General features: G+C 34.1%; 1 protein-coding gene across 1 annotated transcript in view; it reads right to left on the bottom strand.

The window, feature by feature from the left end:
• Nucleotides 1-21,872, bottom strand: part of LOC149415714 (lysosomal alpha-mannosidase-like) — an 80,954-nt gene that overhangs the window by 43,182 nt on the left and 15,900 nt on the right. Inside the window, exons 5-8 of the mRNA XM_089641650.1 lie at nucleotides 15,404-15,609; nucleotides 13,053-13,189; nucleotides 3,341-3,474; nucleotides 128-338 (exon numbers count right to left, since the gene is read on the bottom strand). Coding sequence (XP_089497776.1) covers nucleotides 128-338; nucleotides 3,341-3,474; nucleotides 13,053-13,189; nucleotides 15,404-15,609 — 688 coding nt within the window. The remainder of the gene's footprint in view (nucleotides 1-127; nucleotides 339-3,340; nucleotides 3,475-13,052; nucleotides 13,190-15,403; nucleotides 15,610-21,872) is intronic.

Genomic DNA, 21,872 nt, shown 5'->3' with positions numbered 1-21,872 from the left:
TTAGTTTTTGGATACGTCTTGAAATGTTAATTTAACGTTTGTTTTTGTTGTATTGTATTCTGTATAGTCCTCGTGTGATTCTTGTGTTTGGTTATTCCACTGCAAAATATTAAATTTATATTTTTACCTGTAGGATGTTGTTTGCCTTTCGTTCAAAGTATTTAAGAGTGGGACGCGAAGAGTAGTACCCAGTCCAGTAGGAATGGTCATCGGACCCGTAAGGAAAGAAGTCGTCTTCTTTGGTAGGTAGACTGATACCAGCGTCATTGACAGCCTTGATGTAACAAGATGGGGTCGAGTAGAATAGGTTCACTTTGGGCTCATTAGCGTTTACGTATCTAGAAAGAAAGATCACATAAGATAGAACTAATGGATTGAGAAAAGAGTGTCAGAAAATATATCATCGGTGAACAAACAAAGGATACATGAAGTCACGTTTTTATCATTTCATAACTTAAGTACGAGGTCCTGTATAAAAAAAAATCGTCCTTTTTCGACTGGCATTTAATTTTTTTGAATTTAACTTCTTTACGCGCGTTATGCAATTTCGAGGACAGGAGTAAAACCAACTCATGACCGTCATGAAAAACCGTGATCATTTCTGCCAATATATTTAAAAAATATATTTTAAGCGGGGATCGAACCTCGGTTCTTCATGATGAGAGTCGCGCGCTCTGCCTCTAGACCGCGAAGCTAAGTTAGGAGAGTGACCTAAAAAAGGTATATAATCTCATCATGAAGAACCGAGGTTCGATCCCCGCTTAAAATATATTTTTTTTCTTTTATAATTTTTTTAATAATAATTTTTTTTAAAGTAATAAAATGCTTTTTTTAAAAGTGATAAAAGACTTTTAGATATTTTGAATATATAATATTTTAATCGAATACGTAATAACCGCGGTCTAGAGGCAGAGCGTTCGACACTCGTTATGCAAGACCCGGGTTCCAATCCCATATTTTTATAACTTTTAATTTTTTTTTATCACATGCTACTTATAAATATGTCAATATACAAAAAAAAGAGAGAATGAAATTAAAAAAGAGAGAGAAGAATACTAAAAGTTTCACTTCCGTCGTGCGTAGGCTTGCCACACACTGTTTTTTTTTTTTTGAAACCGTACAAGAGTGCCAACTGCTCACAACCATGAGTCGGGCTATGTCAAGAGTCGGAATAATATTGAGATTTAAATGTTTATTTATTTTTTTATTCATTTTCGGGAAATCGACAGTTTACATTTAATCAGTTTGTACATAAGTATTATATAATAAAATAAAACCAAATATGGATTTCCTCCTTGTGACTTTACCTCTACTGAGACAGCATTATATGAAATAAGTTATTTAAATTTTTAAGAAAGGAATAATATTTATAAAAAATTTACAAAACAATACATTTATAGCCATGGAGAGAGGTTGTAGATATAAAATACATATACAATACAGATACAATGCGCACATTGATAATATTGTGAATAAAGCTTACAGCATGCTAGGATTTGTCATCAGAAACAGCCGTGAATTTCGAAAACCTGAAACATATCTTCTTCTTTACCACACTCTGGTCCGTTCTCAACTTGAATACTGCACCTCCATATGGAATCCACTTTACGATATCTATAAAGAAAATATTGAAAGTATTCAAAAGAAATTTCTGCGTTGCCTCAATTACAGAATGAGCGCACCCAAACGCGGGTACATAAATATGCTCTCGAGTTATAAAGTCTCCACTCTATCTAACCGGCGAACATACCTTGATCTCATGACTCTGTATAAAATCTGTAACAACGTTATTGACTGTCCCGACTTACTGAAATTAATAAACTTCAAAGTACCACCCAGAGTAACAAGGCTTAACGACTTATTCCACATTAGCAGGACGCGTACAAATGCTGGTGTCAGGGATCCAATCAGAAGAATGTGCGAATCACTTAATCAGAACCAAAACCTCGAGGACTCTGACTTATTCTTTGATACACGCACTACTTTTAGTAGAAAAATGAAGACTGTTTTCCTACAAAGTTCATAGTAAAAAACTTAGACATACATACTTGTTTAAATATGTATATATTTTTTAATTTCTGTTTAACATTGTTTATCTATTTATATATATATATATATATTTTTTTTTTTTTGTTTTACTCTCTAAATTTTTTCAAAATAATTTGTAAATTCTTATAAGGATATTGCGCATTTCTTTCATATCTCTATTTGTAAAATAATATTCTTATGTATATATTCCCCTATTTATAAGTTAAAATATTTGTAAATGTTTTTAACTGCTGTTTAAGTTAATTCGTGAGAAATAGTTTGGATGCAGGTAAATTCTCTAGTTGATGTTTTGTATATTCTTGTCAATTGATATCTGTATCTGTTTTTTCTCCTAAAAAAAAAAAAAAAAAAAAAAAAAAAAAAAAAAAAAAAAAAAAAACAAATCATAATAGAGATATAAACAATAGAGACATAAACATTTTTCACAAACCATCAGAGAAATATTCTTCTATGGACCTCTCGTATTTGGTAAGTTCGCAACTGAAAATATCAACCTTGGATAATACGCTATTGTAACAATTGCATAGTCTTTTAATAATTGCATGTTTTAACCCTGACATCTAGTGTTTTTAATATATGTGGCATTTCTTGTGTTTCGTATTTATGAATTTAAAGGAGTAAGGTTGTAGAATAGAGTTTTATAGGTGACATGATGTTGAGATTCTTGAAGATTTCGTTGGTGTCAGTTTTTACAGGGTTCTTATATATTCTTATAAGTTCATAGATAAATCGACAATTAATTTTGTCTGCCACGTTACTTACTGTACGCCATGCACGGCGTCGGTCGATGCGAAAGACCTTTACAATCTTTCTTGTTATTTAGTCAACTCCTTATTTAGTCAACGTTTCGGACAAGGTTACAGTGTCCGTCATCAAGGAAGATGTGTAATTGAAAATGGTGAAATGTGAGCTTAAGTACGTCTGTGCGATACCGTGTTGCCAGCTCCACTACTCTACGAGCTGGTTTTACAGTAAAATTTAATATGGTTATCTGGGTTAAGCTTTGGTGTATCCGTCAATTATCGGATACCAGCGCTCATCGATTACTTCAAAATGCCTTCATACATGCTATTAGATATTTTACAAATATTATTGGAAAAAATAGGGAAAGCAATGGTATAACTTTTCATTGATAAAGAGTGTTTAGAGGCGCCACCGTTCGTGGTCGGAAATATTCGGGCGACATCGACAACCGCCACATCGCACTCCTACAATCCTCACAGGAACAATATTTTACACTTATTTTGCCAGGAATGTAAACTATTAGTATAACTCAATGTATCCAACTCACTTGATCAGTTTGTCGAGGTTTTTGAACCAAACGTGGGCATCTTGGTAATGAAAGTCATCCCCCATCGTAACGATAACATTGTTAGTCCCGTAGGCCAATTGTTGACGTTCCACAAAGTCAACGAAATCCTTCACCTGAATTAACAAACACTCTCAAAGGTTAGTACTTTATTATCGATCAAGAATAATAATCATTGAAGAAGAAGATACTACTATTAAATATAAACAAAACAGAACAAGACACAGAAAAATACAAGGATCTCTGGCTAACCGGGACAATATTATATATCCTACCATAGAAAAACATACTTATTAAAAGTATAATACAGTATTTATAAAAGAGTCACTAATACTAAAAATATATATTTAATTATAATTATACCTATATTAACGTACTCATTTGGCATAATCAAAAGGTCTAATACAGATTTAGATAACTTAGAAAGATTAATTAGAACTACTCTAACAAAGTTTAATTACCATCATCCAAATTCAGCTATAGAACGAATTGATTTACCTAGAAATTTAGGAGGTAGAGGTATAGTCAAAATAACTTCTTTGAAACATAATCAGGTAGAAATACTAAGAACTTTTTTCTATAGGAAAGCTCATAGCTCGGAAATGCACAAAATAATTTGCAAGGCAGATAGAAATATTACACCTTTAAATTTATACGATGAGAATGCCAACATTTTTATAAATCCCAACCAGGAATTATTAGATTCCTGGTCAAATAAAATTTTACTCCCAAAACACTTCAATTATCTCAACCAAACGTATGTTGACCAATTTTCAAACAAATGGTTGAGTATTGGAGAGTTGAACGCAGAAATAGAAGGATTTATGCTTGCCATTCAGGATAGAGTCATTAATGCTAAAAAATATAGGAAGCATATAATCAAAGAAACAAATCAAATCGATGATTTATGTAGAAAATGTTTGGCTTTTCCGGAAACTATAGAACATATTATATCGGGATGTTCTGTATTAGCGCCGTCCGAGTATACATTTAGGCACAATAAACTTTTAAAAATAATTCACCAAAGTTTGGTAATTTAAACATAACTTGATTGACTGCCGTAATATAGTACCATATTATGAATACGAACCAAATTCATTTTTAGATAATGATCTTTTAAAAATATATTATGATAAATCTATACTAACAGACTGAACGACTAGTTATAATAGACCCGATATAGTTTTACATGACAAAATTTAAAAAAAAATAACTTATGTCATTATTCCAAATTCCTGTAATATTCTAAAATCTGTTAATGAAAAAATAAGAAAATACACAGATTTAGGAAATGAGATTAAAGAGAATTTGGCATTCTCAGACTATAGAAATATTACCATTTGTTATTTCGGCTACTGGCATTATACCTAGCTCTCTCATTCAAAATTTAGGCTTAATAGATCTGTCAAAGAATTTATAAATAAAAATGCAAAAATCAGTCATTTGAATACACGTAGGATAACGAAAGATTTTTTAAATATTTATGTTGAGGGATCAGTAGGATTTATAGGCCCTGTTAGAAGTTCTACCGAGCCGAACCCTCTGATATGAAAATATCTGGAGTCGGTGAATTATTTTCCCATTTGATCTCTGGTGAGTTGACGTGTTGTTCTTGAATTGTTTTGTCTTTACTATGCTTAAATAATGCACTTGCATAATGTTGATTGACTAGATGATCATTTGTGGAAAAGTATGTCGAAGGATTTAGTTTTTTCTATGTCTACGTGTTCATAGATGGCGTTAATTTTATTATTTTATTAAAAATATTTTTATGCGACGGTTGACGTTAGGTTCCCGTGAGCACTTAGTCCATGGCCCATAGTGCTATCCCCCATTTAATTCCATGATATTTCATCAAAATGCAAAGTCAAGACACCTTTAAAAAGTGATACAGAGTCATTCAAAGTGATGAAAAAAAACTAGGTTAAATAGCTTACATAGTTACCCATGTAACCTATTTAACCTTGTTTTTGTTTCATCACTTTTCATGACTTTATGTCACTTTTTGTAGGTGTGTTGAATTGTCATTTTGATGAGATACCCCGGTCACCAACCCCTTGAAATGACAATTCAACACACCTATAAAAAGTGCTATAAAGTTATGAAAAGTGATGAAACAAAATTTAGGTAAAATACCTTACATATGTAACTAGTTAACATAGTTTTTGTTTTAGGTGGAACCGTAATAAGTTTTTTTCTGCGTTGTTGTTAAGAGGAAGCTACAAGCCAAAAATGTGTACGTTCTTGGTATACCTTATATTGTAGGTAATAGGCATTAAAATCGCTTGACAAACGGAGTCTAGAAACGCTCGATTTCAAGCACAAAACTGGTTTTATATTTATTTTGTAAATAATTTTATAAGAAAGCAAAAGAGTTAATCAAGTGAAACTGTCACAAATAATCTTAGCTAAAATACTGTATTTTTTAAAAGTTATTTCTTTTACGCGTTCATACATTTCTATTGCAATAATATATTATTTAGTAGTTTACATTCATATTTTTATTTAGTAATTTATTTATTTTTATTTGTATTCTACGCGAAACGATAGAAACACCTTCAATTTATCTAAAGCATATTTTTTGGTATTCACAATGTAAACCAATTCGTTATAAAGATTAATCAAAATAGTGATTTAGCATTAAGCTTCGCCTTAAGTGCCATTGAGGTAATTTTCTCTCGAAAACATAAATAATCCAATTATTATTATTATACTTTACGTACCTACTTACCGCATTATCTCTTATCTCTATTATTTAATAGCAATGTTATTATTTGTTCTGTTTTTATCGCCAATATTTATAATTACTCAATTAATTACTGCCATAATTTATACTGTCAGTTTTTTAATCACCCGTACTATCTCATTATAATGAAATCACCAAATTTATTTCAATGTAATCTACCAAGTCTATCATTAAGATAATGCACCAGAAGACCAAGACATATCCCACCGATCAATTGTTTAAGGAAACTGACATTATGGAACTAAGGCAGATCTACTGTGTCCAATGTCTTAAATTTATATACACTCGTCCTTATAAGTTCTGTAAAAATTCAAATCGTTCTAGCCAGAGACACAACGTATGCGTGTACACAGTGCCTCACTGCAAAACTAGGCTAGCCCAAAGACACATTAAGTCACGTCACATTTCATAGACGATTCACCTATTACTATTTCCGGCAGCGATATCATCCCAAAAACAACAGTCAAACTTCTCGGTGTCAATTTAGATTCAGACTTTTCGTTTAAAATTCAAATCAATAGGACTGTAAGCACCGGTTTTTTTCACCTAAGACAACTCAAGTCTGTCCGAAGAAACTCTTACGTAGTCTCACGTCTCGATTACTGCAACGGCATTTATGCCAGCCTTCCAAAATATCAAATTGACAAACTTCAATCAGTGTTTAATGCAGCAGCACGGCTCATAACCGGGGTTTCAAAATATTCGCACATTTCAAAACACCTTTGTAACCTTCACTGGCTCAAGTGCCCTGAAAGAATCCAGTACAAATTGTGCTGGATGGTGTTCAAATCCATCAATGAAATGGCCCCACCCTACATCTCTGAACTATGCGTCCCGGAAAACACTGGTCTGAGGCAGTCAACTCTTAGATCAGCTACATAATCAGCTGTAGGCAGACTGATGGAACCTAAGCGCAAGCCTAAACTCCCTCCGGAACTAAGATCCATAATAAATCCAACAGAATTCAGGTCTAAACTAAAAACTTACCTTTTTAAGCTGTCGTACCCTTAAATTAAATATACCATTCCTAAGAGAAAGTCCAGTTATATTCAATTTTCCAATTATGTCTCTAAATTTCGCTAATAAACAATTGGTTAACAATTGGTTTGACCTACCAGGTAAGTATTGTACTGTATATTATCTCCATAAATAGTTAAGTTATAACATAGATCACTGTAGAAATGTATTATAAGTTTGTACAGCGCCCTTGAGGTGATTTTGCACAAAAACAGCGCTATACAAGTAGTCCAATTATTATTATTATTAACTATTTTGGCCCAAAATTGTTTAATTCCTTACCGAGTTCCATCGAGATGTGCCAAAACTCGTATAAAATAAATGTCAAAAGCTGGGTAAAACAGTATCTGGAAGTGAGAGAATTTTTTTCTATAATTTATACTACGAATATGATACCTATATATGATACCTATATATTACCATCTACATTAAAAAAAAGTTAAATTCTTTTAAACTGTTTTTTTTATTAAATACGCAAAAACTCCAGTAAAATCATACTAAGCTAACTATATTAACAATTCAATACATCAGCAAGATACCAGAAAACTATTAAAATCCCAAAATTTAACACTAAGCTTATTCAAAATACCTATCTTTATCTAGGCATAATTTATTTTAATAACCTTCCATTAAATTTAAAAAATATCGAAAATATTCAGGAATTTCACCTTAAATTAAAAAGTTACCTTAAACTATTGTAAGTCCAAAATACGTTCACTACTTACATCTAGAAGTAATATTGTTTAAATCTTGTGTTGTTTCTTAATAATTTATTTACCTTAATACTAACATGTACATAATAGAACTAGAATTCCCTCACCAAACACAAGAGCATTGTCTCTTTATGGTGAGGAAAGGCTACTTTAATTTCTATTGTTTTATATGTATCTTTTTTATATCCTGCAAAATATTTTATATTATAAAAAAATATTTACCTTGTATATATTTTTTCTTTATTCATATTTCTTTTTTCATTTAAACCATAGATAATGTAACCACCACTGTTTTGAATACTTACCTTATAATGCCCACACACAGGCTTCGCCTTTGTGGGATTTTTTTTGTTGTTATTGTCTTATATTTCGTATAATTATATATGTATAGGTATATCAAAAAATTGCCAATAAAAAAAAAATAAAATTACAAAGTTGTTATCAATTAATATACCTTCCTTATCTTACAGTATAAATTTTAATAAATAAATAAGTCGCATTCACAACAATGCAGTGCAACCTATTTTTATATAACAAGCTGACATTTACCCGGCGTTGCCCGAGGACTTAAATAATTTTTTAACTTAAATATAAATTATTTGGGGTAAAGTTTTGAGGTTGTCAATTGTAGAAAACCTGACAACTGGATGCTTCTTCCATTCGCTACCAGGTCATACATTGTCATTAAACATATTTCTTTGTTCATCACTTCCTTCATTCACTTATTTACCACAAATAATTATTTAAATCGGGTATTTTCTACAATTCATTTCATGTCATATCATGAAAACCACATTTTCACGCTTAAAAAACTATATTATATAGAAAAAACACAATATATGGAAAAAACTATATTATACGTTGTTTCTGCTATCGTGGTACGAGAACACGCCGTCAGATGGAATGCAGGAAAACACTTCTTCTTTTTGACATATAAATTTATTAATTCACAATATATTTGCAGAGGATCTTATTTTCCTCTGCTAAAACTTACACTGAAAGAAATAAAGGTCTAGTTTCCTCTATTCTTCAGTTTTCCCTAGGTTTACATAAACCTAGTAATTATCTCACGACTGACTGCCTAGGTACGTCTGTACCTACCAGTTATAGCAACACTCTAATACTGTCCTTTTTCTGGGAGGTATCTGTATTTAAACTAAATTCTGAAGGACATTTTACCAAAATAAAGATGTTCCACCCGCTCGTTGGCAAACAACATTCTTAACATAAAATAAAATGCACTAAACTATTCTTAATGATACAAACGTGACTTAAACAATACAAATATTTTAAAGGGATTATTTTAAGGGACATGAAACTTTATTTGGGGTTTTTATTACTATGGGACAGGGGTGGGAAAGGTATTGGCAAATATTTTTAGGCATAATGGTTTAACTAGGGTGATCATAAAATATAAAGCGAACAGCCCTATTTGAAAGCTGCCGCTGCTTGCAGTAAAATGTCACTAATTCTTAAATCATAAATGATACAAACAAGGCAATATGTTTATAAAAATACCAGGCCAATGAATTGTTTTATTGTAGGGTCGAATCTGCAAATGTGGGAAGCTACACTATCTTTAAAAATACGAATTGTGAGAACTGGCCAGAAGGTTAAATTTTACTGAGCAATATGTAATAGTCGCATTCTGGAAGATACATACCTCCTCCCGTGAAGGTACTTCACAAAATAGGCAAAGAATGCGACTGTTATCTTCATTAGGTACCTACTGCTTGTCTACGAAAATTACCAGTTAAATTTATTAAAATATCTGAAATACAAATATTTATGCTACTCTTAAAACTAGAAATTCCGTGGAATATGTAAATCTTATGACTAAAAATTGTGTAGTAGGTAATGTCTTAAAACTAGAAATTCCGTAAAAAATGTAAATCTTATGACTAAAAATTGTGTAGTAGGTAATGTCTTAAAACTAGAAATTCCGTAAAAAATGTAAATCTTATGACTAAAAATTGTGTAGTAGGTAATGTCTTAAAACTAGAAATTCCGTAAAAAATGTATATCTTATGACTAAATGATTGTAGTAGGTAATTTCGCATTCACCTCCACCCTTAAACCCGCCTTGAGCATGTATGTATGTAATATCTTGTATTAATTTCTTCGCACTTTCTAATGAATTTACACTATCTAAATAGTCGTCCATGTAATGTTTTGTTTTTATCGCTTTGACGGCCTGGGGATACTGAGATAAAAATTGATCCGCGTTTTTATTTATTACGAATTGCGCCGAACAAGGTGATGATTTTGCGCCAAAAATTATAAGAAGGGAAGAAACCGCGTCACGCGTCTCTCCTTTTAACGTTTTTTGTAATCTATATAAATTTTCGCTGTCAGATACTTTTAAGAAGTCTGCGGTATGATGGAATATTAATTTGAACGCAATCCATTCAATTGGATTGCCGTTAAATGTGGGAAGATCATTAACTTTGGGCCTGGTATTATATAAAGATATTGCCTTACCAATTGATTCCGCGAGACGTTCTTCAGTTATAGCAGGTGTTGGTCCCTGGAATCGGCCCTGCGACTCTGGCCACTGTTGCCCGTCGCGTTGCTCTGCTAAGTTGAATGGCTGCACTGATGTAGGCAGCTCCCAGCAGCTACTGCTTGGCTGCTGATGCTGCGTCAACTGCAGCTGAAGAGATTGCCCTACCAAGGGCTGCTGATGTGATGTTCCTCTGGGTGGGAGTACCTCATACCGCCCGCCCTGCTGCTGCTGCTCCAACCGCTGTTCCAATTGCAGCGGATGAGCCCGCTCTACCCGAGGTTCCATTTGCGACGGGAGAGTCTGCCCTGCCAAGGGCTGCTGCTCTGAGGATCCTTTTGGTGGGAGTAACGCGTACCGCCCACCCTTGTGCTGTTCCAACCGCTGTTCCAATTGCAGCGGATGAGCCTGCTCTACCCGAGGCTCCATTTGCGACGGGAGAGTCTGCCCTGCCAAGGGCTGCTGCTCTGAGGATCCTTTTTGTGGGAGTAATGTGTACCGCCCACCCTTGTGCTGCTCCAACCGCTGTTCCAATTGCAGCGGATGAGCCTGCTCTACCCGAGGCTCCATTTGCGACGGGAGAGTCTGCCCTGTCAAGGGCTGTTGCTGTGCAGTTCTTGTGGGCGGTTGTAGTGATAACCGCCCATCATGGAGCAGTTCCTGTTGCTGCTCCATTTGAACTCGAAGAGGCTGTTCATCGTGATCTCCAAGTTCTGATGATGAACTGTGATGTGACTGGTCCACCCAGTCATTGACTCTATCCTCGAGAGTCCGTTGCGAAGTCCTTGATGCAGCTTCTAAAATGAGCGCCGCATGTTGCTCCTCTGCTTCCAGGACTGACATTGCTGCAGCCATCTTTGCTTCAGAAGCCTTTGCTTCCGCGGCCATCTTTGCTTCAGCCATCTCCGTAAGTAGGCGGGCCTTTTGTCTCGTGATGTGCACCTTGGTTGCTGAAGCTTTTATTTGAGCCTCCATCCAGCTCCTGCTAGTTCCCGCCTTGCTGCCGAAGACAGATGACGTCTTTGAGTGTTGTCCCGCTTCCATGATGCTGCTGTTCCCGATGCGGCTCGAAGGACCATATGTTTCTGCTATCGTGGTACGAGAACACGCCGTCAGATGGAATGCAGGAAAACACTTCTTCTTTTTGACATATAAATTTATTAATTCACAATATATTTGCAGAGGATCTTATTTTCCTCTGCTAAAACTTACACTGAAAGAAATAAAGGTCTAGTTTCCTCTATTCTTCAGTTTTCCCTAGGTTTACATAAACCTAGTAATTATCTCACGACTGACTGCCTAGGTACGTCTGTACCTACCAGTTATAGCAACACTCTAATACTGTCCTTTTTCTGGGAGGTATCTGTATTTAAACTAAATTCTGAAGGACATTTTACCAAAATAAAGATGTTCCACCCGCTCGTTGGCAAACAACATTCTTAACATAAAATAAAATGCACTAAACTATTCTTAATGATACAAACGTGACTTAAACAATACAAATATTTTAAAGGGATTATTTTAAGGGACATGAAACTTTATTTGGGGTTTTTATTACTATGGGACAGGGGTGGGAAAGGTATTGGCAAATATTTTTAGGCATAATGGTTTAACTAGGGTGATCATAAAATATAAAGCGAACAGCCCTATTTGAAAGCTGCCGCTGCTTGCAGTAAAATGTCACTAATTCTTAAATCATAAATGATACAAACAAGGCAATATGTTTATAAAAATACCAGGCCAATGAATTGTTTTATTGTAGGGTCGAATCTGCAAATGTGGGAAGCTACACTATCTTTAAAAATACGAATTGTGAGAACTGGCCAGAAGGTTAAATTTTACTGAGCAATATGTAATAGTCGCATTCTGGAAGATACATACGTATAGAAAAGAACTTAATTATATAGAAAAAAACTAAAATATATAGAAAAAATGTCATTATATAGAAGAAACTACATTACATAGAAAAAAAGCACATCATATAAAAAAACTACATTTTATAGAAAAGAAAAACATTATACAGAAAAAACTACATTTTATGGATAAAACTACATTATATAGAAAAAAAACTAGGTTAAATAGAAAAAACTATATTTTATTGATAAATCTGCGTTATTTGGAACAAAAAACTACATTAAATAGAAGAGAACTAGGTTAAATAGATAAAAACACACTATATAGAATATATTGTATTTTATAGAAAATTTTTTATTAAATAGAAAAAAGCTTTATTATATAGATAAAACTATATTATAAAGAATAAACTACATTAAATAGAAAAAAGGGATGGGAGTTTTTTTCAAAATCCAATGTAGCAATGACCTTACTCTCGTTTTGGAGGTCAAGTGTGGAAAATTTCATCAGTTTCGTAATATAAGAAACAAACCCACACCAGATACTCTTCTGAAGCAGATGGGAAGAGGAAGGTGGGGTAGGACCTGGCTGGCAGATCGGGTCACCAAGCCCGGCTAAAACCCTTTCAAGCAACTTTTCAATTCTGGAAAGTGGTCTTCAACCAGGGCGATACTGAGAGTAGCTTCCACTCTAGAACATGCACTTTATTCCGGGATTTGAACCCGCAACCTTGGGCTTTCTAGTCGAGAGCTTTACCCCTAGACCACGGAGGCTATCAAATAGGATGTCTATCCAAATTTTGTCCACTTTTTTAAATACAATTCGATGTTTGGTAACAATGAGTATGTAGTGTCTGCCTACCTTGGAATCGACATTATAATCCGGGCTGGAGATGTCATCGATGATGGGATCATCTCCGCACAGAATGTCGAAACAGAAGCCCGGGGGAGGCGAATAGTGGTTGAAGGTGATTCCAGTGAAAATGTCTGAAGAAGCACCTGTAATTAACAGTCGAACCAGAACACATAAGAAAAACGAATTCTTAAACTTTATAAACATTGCATATATTTACAAAATTGTGTTTCTTGGTTTGTGCCGTATGGACTAAAAACTACTGCACTGGTATTTTAAAGGGGAAGCTTTGCTACTGCTGGTATAGCACCATGTTGTTTTAGTTGTAAGTTGGTGAAATGTATGTTGTAATGAGGATCTTGTGAAGCGATCTGAGTTTGTAAAGTTATCCTGGTGTTTTAAAGGGGAAGCCTTGCGACTGCTAGTATAGCACCATGTTGTTTTAGTTGTAGGTTGGTGGAATGTATGTTGTAATGAGGATCTTGTGAAGCGATCTGAGTTTGTAAAGTTATCCTGGTGTTTTAAAGGGGAAGCCTTGCTACTGCTAGTATAGCACCATGTTGTTTTAGTTGTAGGTTGGTGGAATGTATGTTGTAATGAGGATCTTGTGAAGCGATCTGAGTTTGTAAAGTTATCCTGGTGTTTTAAAGGGGAAGCCTTGCTACTGATAGTATAGCACCATGTTGTTTTAGTTGTAGGTTGGTGGAATGTATGTTGTAATGAGGATCTTGTGAAGCGATCTGAGTTTGTAAAGTTATCCTGGTGTTTTAAAGGGGAAGCCTTGCTACTGCTAGTATAGCACCATGTTGTTTTAGTTGTAGGTTGGTGGAATGTATGTTGTAATGAGGATCTTGTGAAGCGATCTGAGTTTGTAAAGTTATCCTGGTGTTTTAAAGGGGAAGCCTTGCTACTGCTAGTATAGCACCATGTTGTTTTAGTTGTAGGTTGGTGGAATGTATGTTGTAATGAGGATCTTGTGAAGCGATCTGAGTTTGTAAAGTTATCCTGGTGTTTTAAAGGGGAAGCCTTGCTACTGCTAGTATAGCACCATGTTGTTTTAGTTGTAGGTTGGTGGAATGTATGTTGTAATGAGGATCTTGTGAAGCGATCTGAGTTTGTAAAGTTATCCTGGTGTTTTAAAGGGGAAGCCTTGCTACTGCTAGTATAGAACCATGTTGTTTTAGTTGTAGGTTGGTGGAATGTATGTTGTAATGAGGATCTTGTGAAGCGATCTGAGTTTGTAAAGTTATCCTGGTGTTTTAAAGGGGAAGCCTTGCGACTGCTAGTATAGCACCATGTTGTTTTAGTTGTAGGTTGGTGGAATGTATGTTGTAATGAGGATCTTGTGAAGCGATCTGAGTTTGTAAAGTTATCCTGGTGTTTTAAAGGGGAAGCCTTGCTACTGCTAGTATAGCACCATGTTGTTTTAGTTGTAGGTTGGTGGAATGTATGTTATAATGAGGATCTTGTGAAGCGATCTGAGTTTGTAAAGTTATCCTGGTGTTTTAAAGGGGAAGCTTTGCTACTGCTAGTATAGAACCATGTTGTTTTAGTTGTAGGTTGGTGGAATGTATGTTGTAATGAGGATCTTGTGAAGCGATCTGAGTTTGTAAAGTTATCCTGGTGTTTTAAAGGGGAAGCCTTGCGACTGCTAGTATAGCACCATGTTGTTTTAGTTGTAGGTTGGTGGAATGTATGTTGTAATGAGGATCTTGTGAAGCGATCTGAGTTTGTAAAGTTATCCTGGTGTTTTAAAGGGGAAGCCTTGCTACTGCTAGTATAGCACCATGTTGTTTTAGTTGCAGGTTGGTGGAATGTATGTTGTAATGAGGATCTTGTGAAGCAATCTGAGTTTGTAAAGTTATCCTGGTGTTTTAAAGGGGAAGCCTTGCTACTGCTAGTATAGCACCATGTTGTTTTAGTTGTAGGTTGGTGGAATGTATGTTGTAATGAGGATCTTGTGAAGCGATCTGAGTTTGCATGTGCAAAGTTATCCTGGTTTTTAAAGAATAATTTAAACTATCCTTTGAATATAATATTTTCAGAGACATTACATTCAGGGCATTGAAGCCTGGTGTGTATGTCTGAAACGCCCTGTATATAAAGCTCTATATATATTTGTGCACTGCCCTTGAGGAGGTTTCTAACAAAAGTAGCGCTGTACAAATCACAAAAGGTTATTATTATTATTATTTCTCCACGCTCGGTCAGCTGTTCTATTGTTCTGTTGAAAATAAATAAGATTGATCTTGTCACTGGGGATTTTTACACCAAATAATGTCAGGAATCATTGGTTTAAGTAAATCGGTCACTTAGTATCCTAGTTATGTATAAAAAAGATTAATTGATTTTGTACTTACCGAGGTCATCGCTCCCCCTCCACAATACTTCCATCTCCTGGTTGGCCACCCTGGCGCGCTTGTCCTGGAAGTCCACCCTGTTCAACACTATACCGTCATATCCCATCGCGGAGAACAGGTTGGCTTGCTCGCGCGAGTGTCCGAACGGGTCGATCTGCCAACCCGCTCGGGGGCGGCCGCACGCACCGAATGTGTCATTCAGCTTCCTAAAAAAAACGCAAAAATAAACGATTTTAAAAATATATAATTTTAACATGATAGCATTGCATTAAGACAAGCCAGAATCTTAACGACTTAAGTGAAACAGCCGTGCACGTGCAGCCCTGGTGTATTGGACAGACCTGCGGTTGAAGTTGCCTTATCAAATTTCTAAAATAAAGTGGAAATATTAACGACACAAGTGATGAAGTCGTGTAAAATCATATTCGATATAAAATCATATAGACTTAAGGTCGACTTTGCCCTAGCAGGCCTAGAAAACCAATCTTTCCGTTGGCTTTATTTTAAATATTTCTGATGAACGTATTACTAAAATCTCAAACGTTTCTAGAAGTATCCCTCAGGAAGTTACTAATTCATCGTTTAGAAAAATAAAATGTTCTGTTTGCCGCTAATTTTATAGTTGAAAAACGTTTTACATAAAACATTTTAATGGTAAGGTCCTGTTTTATTAATCTTAAATATAAATAACTTAACCGTAAAAATCGCTCTAGAAACATTTGAGATTTTAGTGACACGTTCATCAGAATTAATTAAAATGTGATCGTCGAGCAAATCCCGTTATTAGAGTCTTATGTCGTCTCAGTGGGATCACTGCCCACTGGAGTGATTTGTGTATTTACCAAATAATTCCTCAAAATATTAATATGAAAACATATGAAAGAGGAAACTCTACAAGCCAAAAATGTGTAAATTCTTGGTATACCTTATATTGTTGGTAATAGGCATCAAAATTGCTTGACAAATGGATTCTAGAAACGTTCGAATTCAAGCACAAAACTGGTTTTTATTTATTTTGAAGATAATTTTATAAAAAAGCAAAAAAGTTAATCAAGTGAAATTATCACAGGTAATCTTAGCTATAATACAGTATTTTTTAAAGTTGTTTCCTTTACGCGTTCATACATTTCTATTGAAAAAATTCTTTTGTTAGTAGTTTACATTTATATTTTTTATTGAGTAATTTATTTTTTATTTGTATTCTACTCAAGCGAAACGATATAAAACCCTTCAATTTATCTAAAGCCCATTTTTTGGTATTCATAATGTTTCGTTAAAAAGATTAATCAAAATAGTGATTTGGCATTAAGCTTCGCCTTAAAGCTAATAAATCCATTTGTTTTTCGTCATTATAAACACCCGCTGAGCTGCCAAAGCAGTTTGTCAGCACGTTATGTTCACGATATTAATTATACATATAACTAGACACGTACAACGAGATGTCACAATCAAATACATACAGAAAAATAACATTTTAAGAAACTACAATACAAAGACACACAATACATAGACAGATTATAGTAGACATTATTGTATGGTGCTAAAACTTGCTGTATTTGTATTGTGTATATGCAAACAATAATGTCCAATAACCAAACGCCTTGTCATTAATAGTTATTATAGTATGTATTGTGCTAAAACTTGCTTATTTGCATTGTGTATATGCAAACAATAATGTAACCTAACCAAACGCCTTGTCATTGATAGTTATTATAGTATGTATTGTGCTAAAACTTGCTTATTTGCATTGTGTATATGCAAACAATAATGTAACCTAACCAAACGCCTTGTCATTGATAGTTATTATAGTATGTATTGTGCTAAAACTTGCTTATTTGCATTGTGTATATGCAAACAATAATGTAACCTAACCAAACGCCTTGTCATTGATAGTTATTATAGTATGTATTGTGCTAAAACTTGCTTATTTGCATTGTGTATATGCGAACAATAATGTAACCTAACCAAACGCCTTGTCATTGATAGTTATTATAGTATGTATTGTGCTAAAACTTGCTTATTTGCATTGTGTATATGCGAACAATAATGTAACCTAACCAAACGCCTTGTCATTGATAGTTATTATAGTATGTATTGTGCTAAAACTTGCTTATTTGCATTGTGTATATGCAAACAATAATGTAACCTAACCAAACGCCTTGTCATTGATAGTTATTATAGTATGTATTGTGCTAAAACTTGCTTATTTGCATTGTGTATATGCGAACAATAATGTAACCTAACCAAACGCCTTGTCATTGATAGTTATTATAGTATGTATTGTGCTAAAACTTGCTTATTTGCATTGTGTATATGCGAACAATAATGTAACCTAACCAAACGCCTTGTCATTGATAGTTATTATAGTATGTATTGTGCTAAAACTTGCTTATTTGCATTGTGTATATGCAAACAATAATGTAACCTAACCAAACGCCTTGTCATTGATAGTTATTATAGTATGTATTGTGCTAAAACTTGCTTACTTGCATTGTGTATATGCAAACAATAATGTAACCTAACCAAACGCCTTGTCATTGATAGTTATTATAGTATGTATTGTGCTAAAACTTGCTGTATTTGTATTGTGTAAATGCTAATAAAAATGTAACCTAAAATAATGTATTGCTGTATAGGAACCTATATTAAACATTTATAAGTAAATCATAGACAAAATGCGAGAAATAATTAACTAAAAATCTGCCAATTCGCAATAATTCCTCAACATTAACTCTTATATACATATTTACCTTTTCTTCTATTAGAAACTGTTCTATTATTGTAACATTAGTTTTTCTTACTTACATATATGTATTTTACTTACTAATGATCTATTATATATTCTGTAATTTGTTTTTGGTGAAAAAAATAAATTAAAATTTAATTTTAAGGTAGATATAAGACAGCCAACATAATCATAAACATACACACAGCATAGTTAAAACACTCAAAGGCATATTTATACAATCAATGGATACTAATGCATTTGTAAACAATATCAATATGGAAAATCTTGGTCCATTTACAACTGTTTTAGCTTTGTTTTTAGTTCAGTTGTGCAGGTTGATTGGTTTTTTTACATCCATTGGCATCTTTAAATGTAGAAGGCACAAGATAAGTAAATGTCCGTTGGCCGTAGAAATTAGTAATTTTTGGAATGGATATTATGGTGGATCATTTAAAAAATCATGTTAAATTCTAAGAGCTATAAAAGGGTGCCAAATGGGTTCAAAACGACGTGCTGAAAATTTTTCAAATTTCTAATACGATCTTTTTCCTCCGGATTCACTTTTAAGTTTTGAAATTTTTCATTTCTAGTGTATATAAAAGTTACCATAAATCCTTTAAACTAATTTTTTTGTAATCTTCTATGGCAAATGTATTATATATTTCCGAAATCATTTACAAAAAGTGCCAGTTTTGATTATTGGAGGCGTGAGGTGAGGCTTGGGGTCGGAGTAAGTATCGCAACGCTACAGTTTTCGCCATGGAACGTACTCGGAATTCGTTAAAAAGTCCCCTATTTGGTGAAATTTGCGAGACAAAGACAATGTTTTACCAACTTATTGAGATGTTATGAAGTTCTTTGAGTGGATCAGGCATCAAATAAAATTAAATGAAGAGACAAAACTAGAACCCAAATTTCATTTTGTGATAGCAAGAATTGAAGAAATATGGTGAAAGGCTTCTATTTGAATCGTTACACACACACGGTTAGCACAAATGTTGAAGGCAAATCATTTGAAATGCAAAAACCTTATTAAGTCACATCTTAAAATACCGGAGAAAAAATGGAGGAATTCCGTCGCAGAAGTAAAGTGCTGTTTGATATTTCAGTAAATTCGACTGTCCTAGAGAACAACAAATGCCCATAAATAAACAGATATAGACTATATATATATATGATACAGGCCAAATATTCAAGAGCTGTGACGTACTAGATATACGCCAATTATACGTTAAAACACTACTAAACTACATTTTTGACAAAAAAATAAATTTCAACATACACAAAATATCACTAACAGACCAGTTAGACAAGCGTACAAAGAAAACATAAAAACTCCGACAGTAAATTCAAGCTTTGGACAAAGACACTACCAATACCGTGCAATAAAAGCTTTCAACAGTTTAAAACTTGAAATTAAAATTGAGGAAAATAAAAATAAATTCACACACAAAATTACAAAATGGATTAAAGAACAAAAAATACAATATTACCAAAATGTCATAGCATAAAATAAAAATAAAACCTACACGTAACACACAAAACCAATATAAACACACATCACTCACAAACCACTACAACACGGGCATGTGCCTAGTGTGGTGGCCAAAAATTTACCCGTTTACTGTAATGTATAAACTTTACTGAATAAATAACATTAAAAAAAAAAAAAAAAAAAACACACAAGATTATTTTCAATGTACTATTTTTTTTTAATTTTAAATATATTATTATGTATTTTTAATTTTAAATGTATAATTTTTCTCATTAAATGTATTATGTAGTTTTTTTTATATTATAAAATGAAGGCCTCAGCACGGGCAAGCCACCCAGTGAGGCCTACATTACTGAAAAACTTGAATTGTAAAAAATATTGTACCTAATAAAAAAATAAAAAAAAAAAAAAAAACAGAGTTTCATTACTGACTAGGGAACTACACGAAAAATGATAATAGGAAACGTGGATACCGCTACAATAAAACAAATTAAAACTGCGTTGTAAAGGAAACATTTGAAGCAAAAATTTTTGTTCACGTCTAAAAAGGAAAGCACGGGTAAGCCGACTACCTCCCAACTTGATATTTCCACGTTTTCTGCATCAACTGAATCCGATTGTGAAGATGTTTTCAAACCTAATGTTGTACCTCAAACGCCCCAGAAGCAGGTTGCTGTCACAATAGATTATTCCACATTATGCTCCGACTTGGTTCAGCATTAAAACTCATCCCACCTGTAAAGATGGAGCACGTCGCCTATGGCAGTTAATTTCAGCGCCTAGATACTTATCAGCTGAACTAAAAACTATAATTGATCCGTCATAGAAAGAAACAGTTACTTCGCACACCCCGAAAATGTATTACTTGCAGTATTAACTGACCCTCACAAGCATATCGAACCTATACATATTTAACTGAATCTCCAATACTGAAGAATATATCGGATGAAGATCTTCAATTATTTGTAACACAAGGCGGAGAAGGTAAATTGCCTCTTTTACATCATACTCAAGCAGTTGAAAGAGCTATAAAGACTGTTACTGAAGCTTTGACTACTTTATGTAAGATTTCTGCAAGATAAGGTCTTAGTAAGGCAAAGATTGAGTCTCGCAAAATAATGCCGAAATTTGAGAGTGAGAAGGTTTTTGCTGGTTTTTGAATACACTGACTTGAGATAATTTGAATTATATTCATATATTTATTTAAGAAATAAATCTAAATATTCCCTCTATTTTGAGGTTTATTTGAAAAAAGTTCAATATTAACATTTTCTTAAGATTTAACAAGGGTGGGTTTTTGTCGTGACCCACCTTAAATGTGATATATATACCCTTTGTTTGTATATGAAATCGGACAATAGATTTTGGCATACAATTACAAACCATTATATCTCTCGAACAGGTAATATATTAACATTGACTCATATATTATTTTGATATATCTTCTTTCTGCATAATTTTTTTTTTATATTAACTCCACACAGGAGGCCCTGAAGAAAATAATTTCCCTCAGGGCCTATGTCATCTTTGGGGATGCTGTGTGGAAGGTCTTTTTGTGGCGAGGAAGGAGTGAACATGGGTCTTGAAGAGTCCCATGTTGTAGGAGGGAGGAAACACAGAGGCCGGCAGTTCGTTCCACAGCCGAGCTGTTGAACTTAAGAACGAATCGTAGAAGCGACCCGTTCTCATGTGACAAATGTCAACCGTGTACAAATGTTGGGCGCGCGTTTGGCGTGTATCCCGACTACGCACCGGTGCCGAAGGGATCAATGACGCTAGTTCCTCAGAGCATCTTCCATTGTAATACCGATAGAACAAGGACAGCATACCTACCTGACGCCTGTGCTCTAAAGATTGCAGTCCGTTTGTTAAAATTGGGGAATCTATCAAACGGACCGCCCGTTTCTGCACAGAGTCAAGGGTTTTTTTCAGCTATTTAGGGGCTCCGGACCAGAGATGGCTGCCAAATTCGACAGTAGGGCGCACTTGCGATTTGTACAGGGTCAGCAGTTGTGTACTATTAAAGTATCTGCGGGCCCTGTACAGTACGCTCAGCTTCTGAGAGGCAAATACTTGTGCTTACCAAAATATTAGTCATAGAGGTTTCTATTGTTTGAAGGTAATCTATATTTGTGTAGCACAAATTTTACCAAGACGTTATTCCGTATCTGATTAGTTTAGATTCCGCTAGTGACAAATATATTAATTTTTCTATTTATTAACTTTCAAAAATACAGTTTTTTACT

Source organism: Hesperophylax consimilis, chromosome 17 (assembly GCF_061612785.1).
Source record: "Hesperophylax consimilis isolate HC1 chromosome 17, BYU_Hcon_1.0, whole genome shotgun sequence".
Lineage (NCBI taxonomy): Eukaryota > Metazoa > Arthropoda > Insecta > Trichoptera > Limnephilidae > Hesperophylax > Hesperophylax consimilis.
Note: the sequence above shows the minus strand (reverse complement) of the source record. Positions and strands in the feature narration are given on the sequence as shown.